General features: G+C 39.7%; 2 protein-coding genes across 6 annotated transcripts in view; one reads left to right on the forward strand and one right to left on the reverse strand.

Annotated features, from left to right (window-relative positions):
- Positions 1 to 10935, forward strand: part of FRRS1 (ferric chelate reductase 1) — a 29001-nt gene extending 18066 nt beyond the window's left edge. For all 5 annotated transcript variants that reach the window (XM_054073361.1, XM_054073362.1, XM_054073363.1 and 2 more), the window contains 11 exons: positions 90 to 269; positions 1174 to 1272; positions 1836 to 1983; positions 2513 to 2629; positions 3355 to 3470; positions 3764 to 3850; positions 4493 to 4590; positions 4780 to 4838; positions 6088 to 6231; positions 7173 to 7234; positions 7343 to 10935. In XM_054073361.1, coding sequence (XP_053929336.1) covers positions 90 to 269; positions 1174 to 1272; positions 1836 to 1983; positions 2513 to 2629; positions 3355 to 3470; positions 3764 to 3850; positions 4493 to 4590; positions 4780 to 4838; positions 6088 to 6231; positions 7173 to 7234; positions 7343 to 7435 — 1203 coding nt within the window. In that variant the 3' untranslated portion in view covers positions 7436 to 10935. The remainder of the gene's footprint in view (positions 1 to 89; positions 270 to 1173; positions 1273 to 1835; positions 1984 to 2512; positions 2630 to 3354; positions 3471 to 3763; positions 3851 to 4492; positions 4591 to 4779; positions 4839 to 6087; positions 6232 to 7172; positions 7235 to 7342) is intronic.
- Positions 10936 to 13901: 2966 nt separating this feature from the next.
- PALMD (palmdelphin) overlaps positions 13902 to 16160 on the reverse strand; it is a 55538-nt gene continuing 53279 nt past the window's right edge. The window contains exon 9 of the mRNA XM_009563520.2: positions 13902 to 15487. Within this exon, the coding sequence (XP_009561815.2) occupies positions 15444 to 15487 (44 nt within the window). The 3' untranslated portion in view covers positions 13902 to 15443. The remainder of the gene's footprint in view (positions 15488 to 16160) is intronic.

The raw sequence follows: 16160 nt of genomic DNA on the forward strand, positions 1-16160 counted from the left end.
TAAGCTATCTCCAAGATTAGGATAGAAAAGGGAGGAAGAAGAGGGGAACTCTCTTTTCTAATGACTTGTTGGTTTGCTTAATTGTCTAGTTTAATGCGTCTGGTTGTGGAAGTCTGAAATTCTGCATTAGGAGCCCTTCAAACTGTGATCCTGGAAGTGCTTCCTGTTTTTTTCTATCCTTCCAACAAGAGAAGAGCTCAGTATTTTTTGAAATGAGTGGCCCAAGTGAAGGGTATTTAGCATTTGCGTTGTCCCATGACCAGTGGATGGTGAGTGTCCTACTCTTCTTTAGTTGCTTTTATGATCTTACTAAAGTTTGAATGGTACTCTAGCAAAACATACATACGGAAAAGTGAAATGCTCTAGGACCACACAAAGATACTTCTCTGCTGTAGTGCTGGAGCACAGATCGCCTTTTATAAGTGAATATTCAGCTTTGGCTAAGAACTGAATATTTACCTTAGAATTCTACTGTGGTTATCTGTCTTAGCTGGATCCAACCAGTCTGATTGCACAGTAGATATCTGGAATTTCTGTTTAGATCGATCCTTTATTTTTAACCTAGCCAAAGCCCCTCACCTGTTAGAAGTTGAGTTGCTGTGCTTTCTGGAAACAGTTTGCATTTCACTGTTTGTAGAGGAGTGATTCCATTCAATCTTAAAGTGTTTAGAGATCTTTTTTTCTAACTGGTGTTAAAGTGAAGGGAATATGCTGTTGAAAAATGCTCAATCTATAAACCAACCATTCCACAAAGATGCTGGTTTTACCCATCTACTTAGTGCAAGAACTCATGGTTCTTAACAGTACTTTGTCTTTACAGCTATGAGGAAACCCAACTTTTAACTAAAGAGGGTTTTTAAATGACATCAACATCCATTTAATTCCTGGTATTTAGTAAATTCTAAATAATTTAAAGAAGCTTCTGATAATGTGGCTGTTACCCTGGGAGGAGGGGAGTGTTAATTCATAATGTGCCTTACTGCTTGTCATCAGTTTGACTTAATGTGGTTCCTCTGTAATACTGAAGTATTTGAAAGCTGGGAAGTAATAGCTTGACAGACAGAGAAATCTGTCTCAGGTTTGGTTGCATATATTAAATCAAAGAGCTCTTAGAGACTGCCTGTAGTGGCTTTAATTGAGGTATAAATAACTTTTTTATTTTAAACTCTCCAGGGTGGTGATGATGCATATCTGTGTGTTAACGAGGACCACCGCATTCACATAAGCACTGCCTGTCTGAAGGGGCGAAGTCCTCCTGTTTTGGATTCAGAGGTACATTTGAGAACAGCTAAGACACTTCCACAAATGTAGATTTGAAGTAATGAATGGTATGTTGCTGCTTTGTGCTTTTATTTTGCAAAGCAGCTGTAGAATGTAAGATGGATCCATAATTCTTTAAGGTGAGACTGGTTGAGCTCTCGCTTCTAGTGAATGTTACCTTTGGAAGTTGGAATTTAATTTTTAAAACCAAGTCACATGGTGGGAGCTTACTCCATTGAGGAACTGTTTGCCCATTATCCCTCTGTCCCTTTTCTAGGGCCTCAGTTGCAATTGATATCTTGAGTTAAAGGTTGAAAGGGAAGGGGAGGTTGTTATGAGCTGGACAAATTGGTGGTAACAAGTCTGATCCTTATGTTGCTGTGTTGACTTGCTGACATACCTTTTAAGTTGTTATGCAAGAGACTTTTACTTGCCACCCCCCCTCCCAGGCCCCCTAATCATTGCTATTCTTTCTTTGTGCACCCGTGACACTCTTGTCTCTTGCAGGGTGGCTTTTAAGTCAGTTACTCTGGCAGTCTGGAAAGACTGCGTATTAACTATCTTCTGTTTCACAGAATGCCCTTGAAGGGGTTTCATGGAGGCTCGCGGATGGTCTTCTTCAATGTTCTTTCAGAAGACCTATTTATCTTCCTGCTTATAAAGCAAGATTTGATCTCGATGCCAGTTACTACATCTTTCTGGCAGATGGGGAAGCTAGTGAAGGTAAATTTGACTTTCATATGGTTGCTTTTCTTTGAACAGCTCTCAGTGATTTGGTGACCCTTATGTAAGATATGACTTAGCTGAGAATTAGTATCTGAACTAAAGTTTCTGTGTTCGAGGCACTTAATCTAGTCATCTTTACTCTGGATCGTGGGCTTGCTTTTGGAAGTTACAGTGAACTTACTTATGTGTGTGCTGTATGCCCGCTTGATGCTAGGAACTGTTAGCTTCTTGAGAGCTGGACACATCTCTTTGAAATGGAGACTAGCATCAAAGTGAATTCTTCACATCTTGTGTGTGTAGTGGAGATATCTATTTTCTCTAGAGGAGTGAATTGGTTCTTGTACATTGAGTATGCAGGACAGCTTAGGTGACATCTTAGGTTCTTACTGTATTGTGTGTCAGAAATCTAGTTTGTATTATTATGCTCAGTGGTCACACAAGGGCTTGCATTCATAAATAAGGAGTGGGCACACAAGTGCAGTGGCTTTCATCAGCCATAAACAAACTGCTTTATGTCGCTGCTTAGGTGGACTAATATACAAACATCATCGTCAGCCTCTGATCACCTATAGAAAATACAATGTCACAGGCCTTCCTGAGGATATTGGAGGTTCTCGGTCCCCACGACTTATCAAGGCTCATGGTAAGCTGCAACTTCTAGTTTTGTCTTCCAGACTTGCTGAGACTGGAGAGTTAAGATTTCCTCATTATTGCAGAGTAGATATTTCGTCTTGTGTTTCTGGCACTCCTGTTTTATATATCTCTTACCTAGCAAGATCTGAGACTGTGAAGATACAGTGAAGTTACTTAATAATTTCTTATTTCAAGAACAGATTTGTAAGGTTCTTTTTGTCCAGGAAAATGAACATACATTTGCGTTTTCTCTTAAATTTATAATTGGAACACTTCTGTTTATCTCTTTCTCTCTAATTAGTTCTAGTTGCATTATCAGTTTAATTCTGTTTGAAATGGCAAGTGACAGTCAAGAGCCATGAGAGAACTATCACTCATGTTTGTCAAACCAGTTGTAAGAAATGTTACCTTTCATACTCTGTTTTCTAAGTTGGTTATAGAACAGCATTTCTCACCAGTGTGTGCTGGCTGCACTGGCACATATAAAATTCGCAGTGGCCAGAGCTGTTCTGTCGTACTATGCGGGCATGGTATGATTAACTTTTATATAGATGTTTCTGCCTGCGAGCAAGGTGAAGGCTATAAAGTATTCTGAACCAAGTGATTAAAAACTTATCACCGGTAAATTCTGACCATATGCATATGGATGAAATTATTATGCGGTCTTTGAAGCTGTCTTCATATGCAGCTGAATTACTTATGTTTGCCTTGTATTTTTTTTTTTTCTGTTTTCAGGAGCCCTAATGTTTGTTGCTTGGATTACTACAGTTAGTATTGGTGTCATTGTTGCACGATTCTTCAAACCTGTCTGGTCTCATTCATTCCTTTTTGGAAAGGAGATGTGGTTTCAGGTAGGCAAAATCTCCCCGTATCTCCAGCTGTATTTTCTAGCTTTGCTATAAGCAGAATTATAACCTGCTAGATCTGAGAAATAGAAGATTAAACTTGGTGTGATTTTTATCTTTCTTTTAATCTTATGAAATGGAACAATCACAAATTAGAAGTTCACCTACTTGATGAGAAAAAGCCAAGTCTAAAGATGACACTAAGAACATTATGTCTTTTACTGTAGATCTGTTAAATGTATTTTAATGGAGTATTAGTAAAGTTGTAGATCTTCTAAAAGGAAACTCTACTTTTCTAGGTGCATCGTATGCTTATGTTGACCACAGTCATGCTTACAAGCATTTCTTTTGTGTTGCCTTTTATATACCGAAGAGGCTGGAGCCAAGTAAGTGTGTGCTTTTGGTATGTTTGTAGCTCAAATGTAAAGGTAATTGTATTCAGTAAGCTTAGCCTGGAATGTTAGATAGATGGAGATTGTATGCATACCTGTTGCTGTCACCTGTATAACATTTGGTGCAAGGTGATATCAGAAACTGGAATATCTGGAGGGTATCTGAATTAAAGGTGGGAGAAGAATGTGGTTACAGGTATAAGCTAGGAGCTGGGGAAATTGAATAAAATTGTTTTAGGGTTAAGATTAGAACAGATAAGTTGAAAGGTGAGAGCAGTTCTGGGAAGAGTTATGAAACAGGTCTCCCCTGAATATGCAGGGTTGAGGATGAAGAGCTTGGAGCTTGGCTTCTACAGTCATGTTTCTCTCTGCTCTCCAGCTGGTGGAACTTCTCAATACAGCAAAAAGGTGGGACAAACCCTGGGCAGATTTAGCAGTGTCTCACACTGCTAAGGAGAACTATCTCCATCTAGTTGCAGGGCAGCTTGCTGTGTCCCATCGCCTCTGCCGGTGTAAACACAGTGCTACTCCACCATTGTAACTTCCTAATACAAGCATAAATAAAATTATGAACCTTTTGGTATTTTTTCTATGTGTATATAGATATGATATTAATGAAATATGTCCTGTGTTTAGCAAGCAGGTTTTCATCCCTATCTCGGCTGTACCGTGATGGCTCTGACAATCTTTCAACTGCTTATGGCAGGTTTCAGACCATCTCGTCATGCGCCAAGGTACTCGCAAATAACTCACTAAGTTCTAGCCACAGGAATTAAGTATCTCTCTTTAAAAAATATTTTTACCTATAAAGAATTACTTTTAAAACAGATAATAATGTTCTTTGAATATTATTTTAATTTACCCCTGCCCTCTTCTGGCTCCTGAACTACATAATTGATAAAATGATTTTCATTGTTTTGTAGGAGGCAAGTATTTAATTGGTTTCACTGGAGTACTGGTACAACAGCTAGAATACTAGCTGGTGAGTAGGAGTTAATAGTTGTAACTCCCATTTAAGTGATGTATAGGAACTTAGTTAATTAACTGGGCTATTGCTGATCTAAAACATCTACGGACCTCCAGTCCAGGCATCTCTGAAGATTCTTTTTCTTCCTGGCCACTTTTTGTCTGATTTTTAAGTGGCTGTTTGGCACAGGTTGAGGGAGAAAAACCTGTGTAGAACCAGAGAGATTGCAGACAAATCTGAAAGATCTCTGTAACGAGGTTCTGTTCTTATCTTGAGTAATTTCATTTTGTCTTGGAAGATTTAAGCACAGTATTCTTACAGTAACATAGTCAAATATTATTAATGGTAGAGGGGAAACTCACTTACAGAACAAGAAGCTGGGCTTAATACTATTAATAGTGATTAATAGTATTAATAGTGATTATTAATAGTGATTCGGCACTGGTGAGACCGCACCTCGAATACTGTGTTCAGTTCTGGGCCCCTCACCACGAGAAGGATGTTGAGGCTCTGGAGCGTGTCCAGAGAAGAGCAACAAAGCTGGTGAGGGGGCTGGAGAACAAGTCTTATGAGGAGCGGCTGAGAGAGCTGGGGTTGTTTAGCCTTGAGAAGAGGAGGCTGAGGGGAGACCTTATTACTCTCTACAACTACCTGAAAGGAGGTTGTGGAGAGGAGGGAGCTGGCCTCTTCTCCCAAGTGACAGGGGACAGGACTAGAGGGAATGGCCTGAAGCTCCGTCAGGGGAGGTTCAGGTTGGATATCAGAAAAAAATTCTTCACAGTAAGAGTCATTGGCTACTGGAACAGGCTGCCCAGGGAGGTGGTTGAGTCGCCTTCCCTGGAGGTGTTTAAGGAACGGGTGGATGAAGTACTTAGGGACATGGTTTAGGGAGTGTTAGGAATGGTTGGACTCGATGATCCAATGGGTCCTTTCCAACCTTGTGATTCTGTGATTCTGTGATTCTGTGATTAGTTTCCACAGGCAGCTTAAGCATAAATGTTGCATTGACTGTAGTCTTGTTGGTAGTCAGAAATGCTAGTGTTGGCATGACTGGGATGTGATAGGGCATTGAGCAGCTTGAAAACTATCTTGGTCTTCTCCCTCATACTGCCAAAAAAAAAGTGCTTTTAGCTGTATGGACTCTGTTAACCTCATTCCCCAAGCAGTTGTAGGACATTCATGGGAAATCTATTCCCCAAAGTGTTGAGAACATTTTAATTATCCTGACATAGCATTCTGATTTTATCTTGTTTTTACTGACTAGTGGTGACTGTGTTCTTGGGAATGGATCTACCAGCACTTGACCTACCAGACCCATGGGACACCTATACAATGATTGGATTTGTAGCCTGGCATGTCGGTATTGATGTGCTTCTGGAAATACACAGCTACTGTCTCATATGCAAAGGTACAAAGCCAACAAAACTTCTGTTGTTACCTTTCTTGCTGAGGATTGTGCAGTTTTAAATGGTAGTCTTTTATTTTTCAAACCCCAGTTCACGGGACAGACTGAAATGCTTAAGTATTTTCAAAAAAATCTGACTGTTTGTCATGTATTTTATCCCAGGTGGGTAGATAAAGTGGAGGTTACTTTAGGCAGATTTAGTCTTTATTTTATTGTGACAAATCGCTGGTATGAATGGCTGTTATTGTGTGAGTAAAACGGTCAGAAACTTGAACACAAACACTTGCAGTTTTGAGTGAACAGGGGAATGAAAGTGAAATCCCAACTCAGTGTGTCTTAGCTTCACTTGTTGGTGTCACTGAGAGGAGATGACTGCACACATGTAAATTATCTGTATCTAAGACAGAGATCGGACATCTGCAGAACTGAAGAAGAATTATAGTTCAGAGATTGTGTAAGGTGACCATGTGGAGGAGTGATTGTAAAAGATATGAATTTAAACTTTAACTGCAGTAATGTCTTCATGGAACTAGAAAAATGAACCTGAAATGTCTGAACAATGAATGGTCTCATGTTGACTAATGGGAAATACTTCTTAATGAAAGGTAGCTTTCATCTAAAAATGAAAAGGAAAAGAGTTTATACCAAAAAAATATTTTGTTCAGCTCAAAACTTACTGTTTAGATTTTTCACTCTGGCAAAAGTGTCAAAATCTTTTGCTAGTTCAATGTCCAGATGTTACTTTTTGTAGGTCAACTCCAGGATAATTTTTCACTTGTGCTGAATGTGATAGTACAGGTCGTGAAGCGTCAAATGAGACTTCCCAGTGTTTTTTTTTTTTTTTTCAAATTGGATGCTGTGTAAGACTTAGGTACTTAGTCACAGGATGAATACTTTTGCAGTATAAAAATGGAAACCTCTCTTCCTCTTCTTCCCACGAACAGTTGAAGTGATAGAGGATGACAGAGTACAGATACTGCAGTCGCTCACATCTGCAGAAGCAGAGGTTAGTCATAATTCTGTGAATAACTGCTATGAGGTGGGATGATTCTTTGCTTAAACCAATAAAAAGGCTGACACTTCTATGGCTTTTTTCCCCCCCCTTCTCTTGCAGGGTCTTCTGTTTAAACGGATCGTGTTAACCATCTATGTCTGTGGAAATATAGCATTTCTCACTGCCTTCCTGGTGGCAGTCAGCCAAATATGAAATAAGTCATTGACAATTTTGTGATGAAAAGTTGTGCAGTTGGAAAAAACAGCAAGAAATGCTTTCTATGACAGTTTTTCCCTCAACACCTCCTTGAAGATGTAATTGAAGAATAATAGCACGCGCGTCACGTTTGGTGTTAGGGAGAGCTTGAATGAAAATCTATAGAAGGATGCTGCAGTCCGGCAAAAGCTATCTTCTGATGGGAATTTAATGGGAGTCTTTGCCCCAGTAAGGAATGAAGTCTCTGTTTTTAAGTGCAGTAATTAACCTGATTGAAGCTCATAGGTTAGGACGACTGAGATGATGTGCTGAAAATGCTGTTTTAATAGTCATTTCCCTAAAGTTTTCGTGGATATCAGTGGGAAAGCTGGAAAGATGGATCCAGAATCTGTCATATCTCTTCACTTCACCGTGTTATAACGGCATGTAATGTGACAACTTCCTGCTCATGACAGTTCTGTGCATAAAAAAACCAACAATCCCCAAACCAGCAACAACAAAAACTTTATGAAAAAATGTCACAAATGCAGGCTGATACATGAGCTAAATGCTATTGTCTGCCTTTGCAGGTAAATGCAAAATTACTCTCTCTGCTCTAAGAGCAGTGCGCTTACACAGGTGCATAGGTCTGGGAACTTCAGTCCTTTAGTAGAACCACTATTTACCTTGCTCAAAATACTGTTGTGTCCCATCCATCTCAGTGTTTCTAAACCATAAAGAGAAGATGTGTTTGCAGTGTAAGTACATTAAAACTAGTTGTATTTAGCCAAAGCTCGAAGTGGGAGAACCTATCTGTGTGTATGGATTTCTGTGTTTTGCTGTCTTTAGTTGCTTGTGGCTTCTGAATTACTTTCCTCTGTGGATAGATTTATTAGATGCTTAAATGGAAGTGAAACTCTTCTGAATTACTTTCCTCTGTGGATAGATTTATTAGATGCTTAAATGGAAGTGAAACTATTTGCTCAGCAGTTGTATTTGCACTATTGAGCAAAATGTAGATTAGGGATTAGTTTGACTTCAGGGAAAGCAGCTTCTGTTAATGTTAATTGAGAGTCCATTGAGCTGCCATGTCTAGGAGACAGGAATGTCTTTAAGAATATGGGAGGGCATTTTTTTAGTCAATAAAAGATTTATCTAAATGAATGAACTACGTATGGGAAATGGAAAGAGACTGTATTGTTTAACTTTTTGGTTCATGGTTTGCCTAAGTATGTGAAGACACTCTTGAAATGGCACCTTAGAAATGAACCCTTCGTATGCTGTGCAGTACAGTGATTTGCATTTGTTTTTGTAGTTCTGAACATTTTTTGCTTCCACACTTCTTCATTTTTTATATTGGAAGGTATTGATTTTTAGTTGTAATGCTATGAAATATATCTTCAGCCTGGGGCTACTAAGCTAGCTGAGAAGAAAGGTGTTGAAGTATTGGATAGAATAGTAAATAGTGAGGCTTGGCTTGGTGTATACTATTATAGCCACATCTCTTTCATATCCAGCTTTAAAATACTTGTGCATGTGGGTCAGATAGTGGTTCTCTCCATTTACTAAAGCTGTCTATTTCTGTCTCTCCCTCCATTTCCTCAAATTCACAATGCAGCCCGTATCAGGGACAAGTCATACTTGAAAGCTACAGGTTTGCAGTCAGTGATCTTTCTGGCTGCTCAAGTAACTGCTTTAGCCATAAGAGCATTCATAGAGATAGGGCTGATCTCTTTGTCAGCACTGAGGGCAGAATGGAAAGTGTCAGTTGAATTGTTCCCCTTCTTCCGGGAAGCTGGAGGAGTTGTGTAGATTGGGAAAGGGGGACTATGGAGAAATATGGCAAAAAGCAAGATGAAGGGGAAGAGGCATCTGGCTAGTTGTGTGGATTTGTGTTTTTTTTTTAGAGAACTCTGATCTCAAAAGCCTGGAATCAGAGGCTAATCTACTGCTAAGGTTTTTGGGGGACTCTTGTAAACAATGAGTTTGCATAAGAAAATCTCTCAACCTAGGAACCATCAATGGCTTTTTAAATTACAGGCAATGCTCTATCTTTTTGTGGTACAATAGCTGTACAGCGTGTTGTTTCATTTGCATGTGAACACAGGGTTTTTAAAAACATGCATGTAAATATCTTAATAAAAGCTTTTGTCTCTTTTAGTAAGGTGAAAACACTATCGAATAGAAACTAGAAAAGAATAATCTTGCTTAGCAGCAAAATGGATTGTCTGTTTTCTTTGTTGATGATGGATGTTTCCTAAATTAAATTAAAGCTACCTAAAGGCTTCCTTGGAGAAATTCTTGCTGAAATTGACAAGCTGAAGAAGTGGCCTGTGAGAACCTCATGAGGTTCAACAAAGCCAAGTGCAAGGTCCTACTCCTGGGTTGGGGCAATCGGGGACAATGTGATTGAGAGCAGCCCTGTAGAGAAGTACTTGGGTGTGCTCATTGATGAGAAGGTTGACATGAGCTGGCAGTGCAAGCTGGCAGCCCAGAAGGCCAACCGTATCCTGGGCTGTGTCAAAGGAAGCGTGGCCAGCAGGTCAAGGGTGGTGATTCTCCCCCTCTACTCTGCTCTTGTGAAACCCCACCTGGAGTATTGTGTCCAGTTCTGGAATTCCCAATATAAGAAGGATATGGAACTGTTGGAATGGGTCCACAGGAGGCCATGAAGATGATTATGGGGCTGGAGCACCTCTGCTATGAGGACAACCTGAGAGAATTGGGGTTGTTCAGCCTGGAGAAGAGAAGGTTCTGAGGAAACCTATAGTGGCCTGCCAGTACCTGAAGAGGAAGCATAAAAGAAAGCTGGAGGGGAACTTTTTACAAGGGCATGAAATGATAGGATGAGGGGGAATGCATTTGAATTGGAGGGGGGAAGATTTAGACTGGACACGAGGAAATTCTTCACGACAAGTGAGGCACTGGCACAACTTGGCCAAGAAAGTTGTGGGTGCTCCCTCCCTGGAGGTGTTCAAAGCCAAGCTGGATGGGGCCTTCAGCAGCCTGGTCTATGGGAGGTGTGCCTGCCCGTGGCAGGGGGTTGGAACTGCATTTTAAGGTCCCTTCCAACACAAAGCATTCCCTGATTCTATGAATATTTTCTGTATTTAATGTAGAATTTCTTTTCGTCAAGAAGAAAAATTATTGTTCCACATCTAATACAGCTTGAAAGTTGGCAAAATTGTCAGTCGCTATTTGTATGACTTGGTCCTTCCCACTGCTGGCAATATTGCATAGTTTCTTATGTGAGTTTTTATGTGTGGTATTGTAACTTATTTGATGGAAAGATTTGTTAATTTTATGCAGTGTTTATTCCCACCACCACTCCTGCCCTTTTCCTGCATGACTAGTAAGAGGAAGCAACATGGTGTTGTTTTCTAGTGACTTCTAAAATTTCTGGTATACTTCTTGGGAGGGGAAAAAAAAAAAGAAGAAAAAAGTCTGTGGAAGTGTTCAGTATCAGCAGGAAAACAGGCGAGTGGCAGTTTGATTCTAGAGAGACTGGTGATGCTGCATTTTTTTTTCCACAATAAAAATATTGTGTAGAAGAAAATTGCTTTTCTTCTTTGATTTCTCTTCTTAAAGGAATCCTCCTGAAGTTAAGAAAAATTCTTCATAAGAAGAGATCAAGAAGATTTCAGTTTTCTCTTACTTTCAGATTGAACTTGTAATGACAAATCAACACTGGTGTGTTTCTCTCTGGGTTCTTCTCGTCAGGCAAGCGCTCCCAGTCAAGTAGAAACTTGTGATCAGCCTCACAAGTAGTTCACTGTTTTGATTGAGTTTTAGTGCAGCCTCCAAATATGGGTTGTCTGATCTTGCCTTAACCATAAATCATGTTTTATTGCATATATTTAGAGTGAGAACTGAGTCAAATAGCTCAAATGCAATAGAATTCACTGTAACTTTGTTTTACTGGAAATACATATTTTTTTTGCTAGCTGACATGCAGACTGCGGAGTCAACAAAAGAAGGGTGTTCTTTGTTTCCTCTTCCTTACACTTGGAGGCTATGCTGTTTTCTGTTTTTTTAAAAAATCCTCACAGGATGAGGAGTCTTAATTTTCAGTGTAATAACGCCCATGTTTTTCCTTCCCGGGGTGCGGGAAAGCTAGACTGGCTACCTTTTGTTTTCCACCCCGGTTTGTAACACTACGTGGCGCTCTTGTTCAAATAACAGCATCTTTATTTTGGTTGTTTTCTTTAATTTGTCAGGGAGAGGTTGAGACACGTAAAGGACGTCCAAAACAGGATGTGTTTCTAGATGAACTAATAACGCCCCCCCTTCCGCCTTAAGCTTTATGAAGAACATCAGTCTTTAAATTCCAGGCAGTTCATACAGCTAGACATTAAAAAATGGGTGTTTACTTGATGTCTATGCCACTTTTCCATGATGATTGCCACTCATCTTAAGCTGTTTAGAAAGGAACGTACCCACGTAGAGTACAGTTTACACACATGACTGAAGAAAACGGGACATAACTGTTCAAACAAAAACTTCAGCAATTTTCTGCATTTTGATGCAGGAGTTAATATTTCAGTGCTTTTAGACCTTCATTACAGGCTGAAGCAAGAGACTCGTAAGTGAGTGGAGGGATGGTTAGGAGGGGTGATCAGACAGTAATTCCAAGAAATTCTTTACTTGCATCAGTCTGATCCCAACTTCTCTAAGGGCTGTGTGTGAAGGGGCAGTTATTGCATTCACTTACCTGGGTGAGAGTAACAGCAGAATCTGCACAGGGCGGGTGCTTCAAAACACGCTTGATACCATCTGTTTTAGCTCGTACATGAGCTAATTAAACCACTGTGTAGCTGCTTCTGGTCTTGCTCACGCTGTGCAAAAGTCACTTTACATGTTGTAAACCATTAAGGCTGAACATCTGTATTACACCGAACCAGGTATCTATGATGATCATCTCGGACAACTGATACTGTACTAAGAAGACTCCGGCTTTGATTTTGTTTCAGAGAGGCTTTTGTCTTCCTGGGAAATCATTTAGCTTTAATGATGATTTGGAATTTTCTGTGGCATCTGTACTGACATGAAAAGGACTTTTTGTCTTGTAGTTCTGTCCTTGCTGATATGGGATGAGGGAATGCTCTGGGCTGCAGCACTTGGATGAACATTCCCGCTTCCCGGAAGCACACAACTCTTGAATGCCCCATTTTCTGTCTGTTTTCCTCCAAATTAATGATCTGATATCCCTGCTGCTATAGAGCTAGTATATTGGTCTAGAACAGTTCAGATTCATCTGGCACAAACTGAATAATGCTAATATATGTGGCATCAGAATTGCTACATGGCAAAGCAGAGATCTACTGAGCCCAGTATTGCCCCCATAAATGGCAGGAGGGACCGCTTAGAGTAGGAGATGTAACAAGACTGCAGTGATGTTTTCTCTTTCCAGCAAGATCTTCTTGCCAGAGTCTGTACCAGGATGTACAGCTAGAAACTGTAGCTCGACTGTGAACTCTTATAGTGATTGAATTTTATTTATGAAGTGTGCGTGAAATTATAAAAAAAAACAAACCCAAAACCAATCTGCTAATGTTTCTGCTCTCCCATTTATTTAATCACCATGAGGAAGTGCTACTTGTTTTTGTTGTAAGCCTGCTGCTTGATTTTGTTGTTTAATGATCTGTAGTTTGTTTTTTGTCTTCCTGCCTTTGTCACAGTTCTCTAGGCCTCTCGTGTCTGTGCCTTACTGTCCTTTTCCCTGTATGACTGCTGCTGTATTTAGCCATTTCATGCTTCTGAATCTTCACTACCCTTCTGTTTGTCTCCTCAGAGACTGGCAGACCAAACTCTACTCGAGTTGTAAATACAAAGCGCTGTGTCACAGTTGTGTTCTCTTTTCCATGCCTTTCCTAATGAGCCCTAAAGCTTTCCTCATTTTCGCATCTTCTGAATATGGAGTTGGTATTTTCAGAGGGTTATCTAAAATAATTCCAAAGTATTTTCCTTCGCAACCAAGAGGTTTGTAACACCAACTTAACAGCTACTTCTTGTGCTGTGTGCACCTAGGGTTATTTTTATTTGTTACATTACTTTTTTTCGTGTATTGGTAGTGAATTTCTCCTGCAGATTTACTATGCATTCACTATTGTGAACTCTCTTTGGTCCTCTTTCTTTTAAACTGTTTTGAATAATATAATACTGGCAGGGGCAGCATTTTTTCCCCTTTTCTACATCATTTAAATTTAATAGTACAGAATAATCAGGAAGGGAGGGGATGAATGTCTATAGTAATCTGCTGTTAGAAAAGCTGCTTGTGAATACTTCATATCACTCTCCTATCATTTTTTTGGTGTATCCTGTTAAAAGCCTTTGAGAAGTTGTAAAAGTTAAAAAATAAATAGGTAAATTCAAAAGTAATTTCTCCTGCTGCTCTCAATACCAATAAAAAACAGAAGAAGAATAAGGAAAAATAGAATCCCACTACAAAACAATCAAAAAAACATCCCAAAACAGAGGACAGACATATAGTTCAATTAATTTATTTGCTTTTTTTTTTTTTCCCCCTCAATATTCCACTTTCCAGGTAATCAACTCTGACAAGTCCTAAAATTTGAGACCATCACCCACTTCAGCCTGGGAGCCACGAAGCGTTCAGGGGCTTTAAGTCAGCTGATTGTGGCCATCGTGCCTCAGTATGAGGTAGTAGCTTCAGTTTCCCACTTTGAAACAAGGAAGACCAGCAAAAATTGTGGTGGTTTTTTTTTGCTGGTGTGTAATTTGAATCAGCCATACTAGAATAACACAACCTGAGCTTTCTCTGTTTAATGATTCAGTCTAAGAGCTATCGAAATAAAGCGATTGTATTTATTTGAGTATAAGGATGTAGTGCTATGAGGCACTTCCTACACCTATTCCCCCTCAAAGAACTATGTAATATCTGACTTGCATCTGATTTTCTTGGTGTACCTGTAACTTATGGCTGCTTTAAGGCCCTTGGCTTCTTCTGCATGTGGAAGGAATGAACCTGGTCCTTGATGGGAACCTTGGACCTTGCTGGGTAGCTGTGACCGGCAGTGGCTGCCCCTCTTGCAGCCCTTTGGTTGCAGCTGCAGGACAAGCCTTTGGCAACTCAATATTTCTGACAGGAGCTTGCAAAAATTTTAGCTCTTTGGCCAACTGACATCTGTGTACTAAGCACTTTTTAAAATTTATTTTATTTTTTTTAATTTTTTTTTTTTTTTGTTGGACAGCCTGTCTGGCAACCAGTTTCCTGGGAAAGCAGGACTTTTTGAGCTATCTATGAGGTGAAAGCAGACTTGGGTGGTCAGGCTGCTTGTAGTGTTGTGCACAGGATCAGTCTGCGAGGTTATGGGTGGGCAGTATTTATGTGATGTGGAGAAGGGAGCAGAGTCTGAGGGTGGCTATACTGTCGTATCTAAAACAGGAGGGGGGTGGGCTGTGGAGCTCTACAAGGTAGCTGTATGTTTAAATATTGATTTTACTATATTTTGGGTTGGTTTGCTGTTGCTTAGAAAGGAATGCTTTAAATTTTGGCCAAGGTGGTATGCTTAGAAACCGGCTTATATATTTACATTTCCTCTTCCTCCTGTCTCTCATGTTTAGTTTTTTATTAACCAGTGCTTTCACCAGAAAAAATGCTGGGATGGCATTTTCAGGTAGATTGGCACACTTTGAAGTGAAACAATGTCCTGTGAAGTTCCCTGGAGCTGGATGTTTATCTGCTCTGTTTATATAGCAACAACGTATTCCTGATTGTGGGAATAGGTATGCACATATCTTCGTACTTGAATATGCTGCATTTATGGTCTTGGGTAACTTTCCACTACTTTCAGCAAAATCCAGGATGTGATTTGTGTCTGTGACAGTTGGTCAAATCTAGAAGTCTGTTAAAGTCCATTGGATTATGCAGAGGGCAAAATTACCCATATGCATAAAACAGAGGAGCAAAACAAGCATTATGATCCAAAAAAGCTGTGTTGAAGAAACGCTTCTTAGCTTTATTCTGCTTTGAGTAGTAAAATTTACTTCCATGTTATTATAGCTGTTAAATCACCTTTTTCCCCAGCTTTGCCATTCTCATCCTCAGAGCTGAAAAAAGAAAACAAACAAAACCATTGTATTTTAAGGCTAACTTTCCATTTCTGATGCTACATCCCCTTATTTAGAAAAATGAAGGAGACATACCTCCAGTGGTTAATCCAGCAGAATAAGCATTGTTTTAGTGTTACAGAAAGAAATCAGTAGAAGGCATTAGTTCTGGTGATTTTGCAATAAAGCGAGTATATTAAGAAATTACTCCATTATCACTGTTTGAAAATTAGTACAGCTTTTTTCTAACTGTTTTGTTTCTCTTACCTCCACTAAGACATTGCAGACAGATGGTATTATCCTTGACTAGATGCTGACAGATTAAAAGGATGCATGAATAATTAAACAAACTCTTTGTTTAAACTAAACTCCTCAGTGGGAGCTGTAACTGTTTGGAAGCCTTTTTCTTTTGTGTTGATTTTCACAGAAAACTTTCCTCTCTTCCTGGTATAGTGAGTCAGAATGGGAGTTAGTCATATTCCTGATTTGAGTCTGACAGAATAACTTAGTATCTGTATCAACATCAGCGTGCCTATTGTCTGTAACTGGGTGTAATGTGGGATAGTTTGGAAGTGACAGCGTAGGGCAGATGATTAAATGTTAAAGTTATTTTTAGAGCAGCAATGTAATACTGTTGTTTGATATGCAAGAGCCTCCCCACACTGTGCTGTTG

This window comes from Cuculus canorus, chromosome 8, assembly GCF_017976375.1.
Source record: "Cuculus canorus isolate bCucCan1 chromosome 8, bCucCan1.pri, whole genome shotgun sequence".
In the NCBI taxonomy this organism is placed as follows: domain Eukaryota; kingdom Metazoa; phylum Chordata; class Aves; order Cuculiformes; family Cuculidae; genus Cuculus; species Cuculus canorus.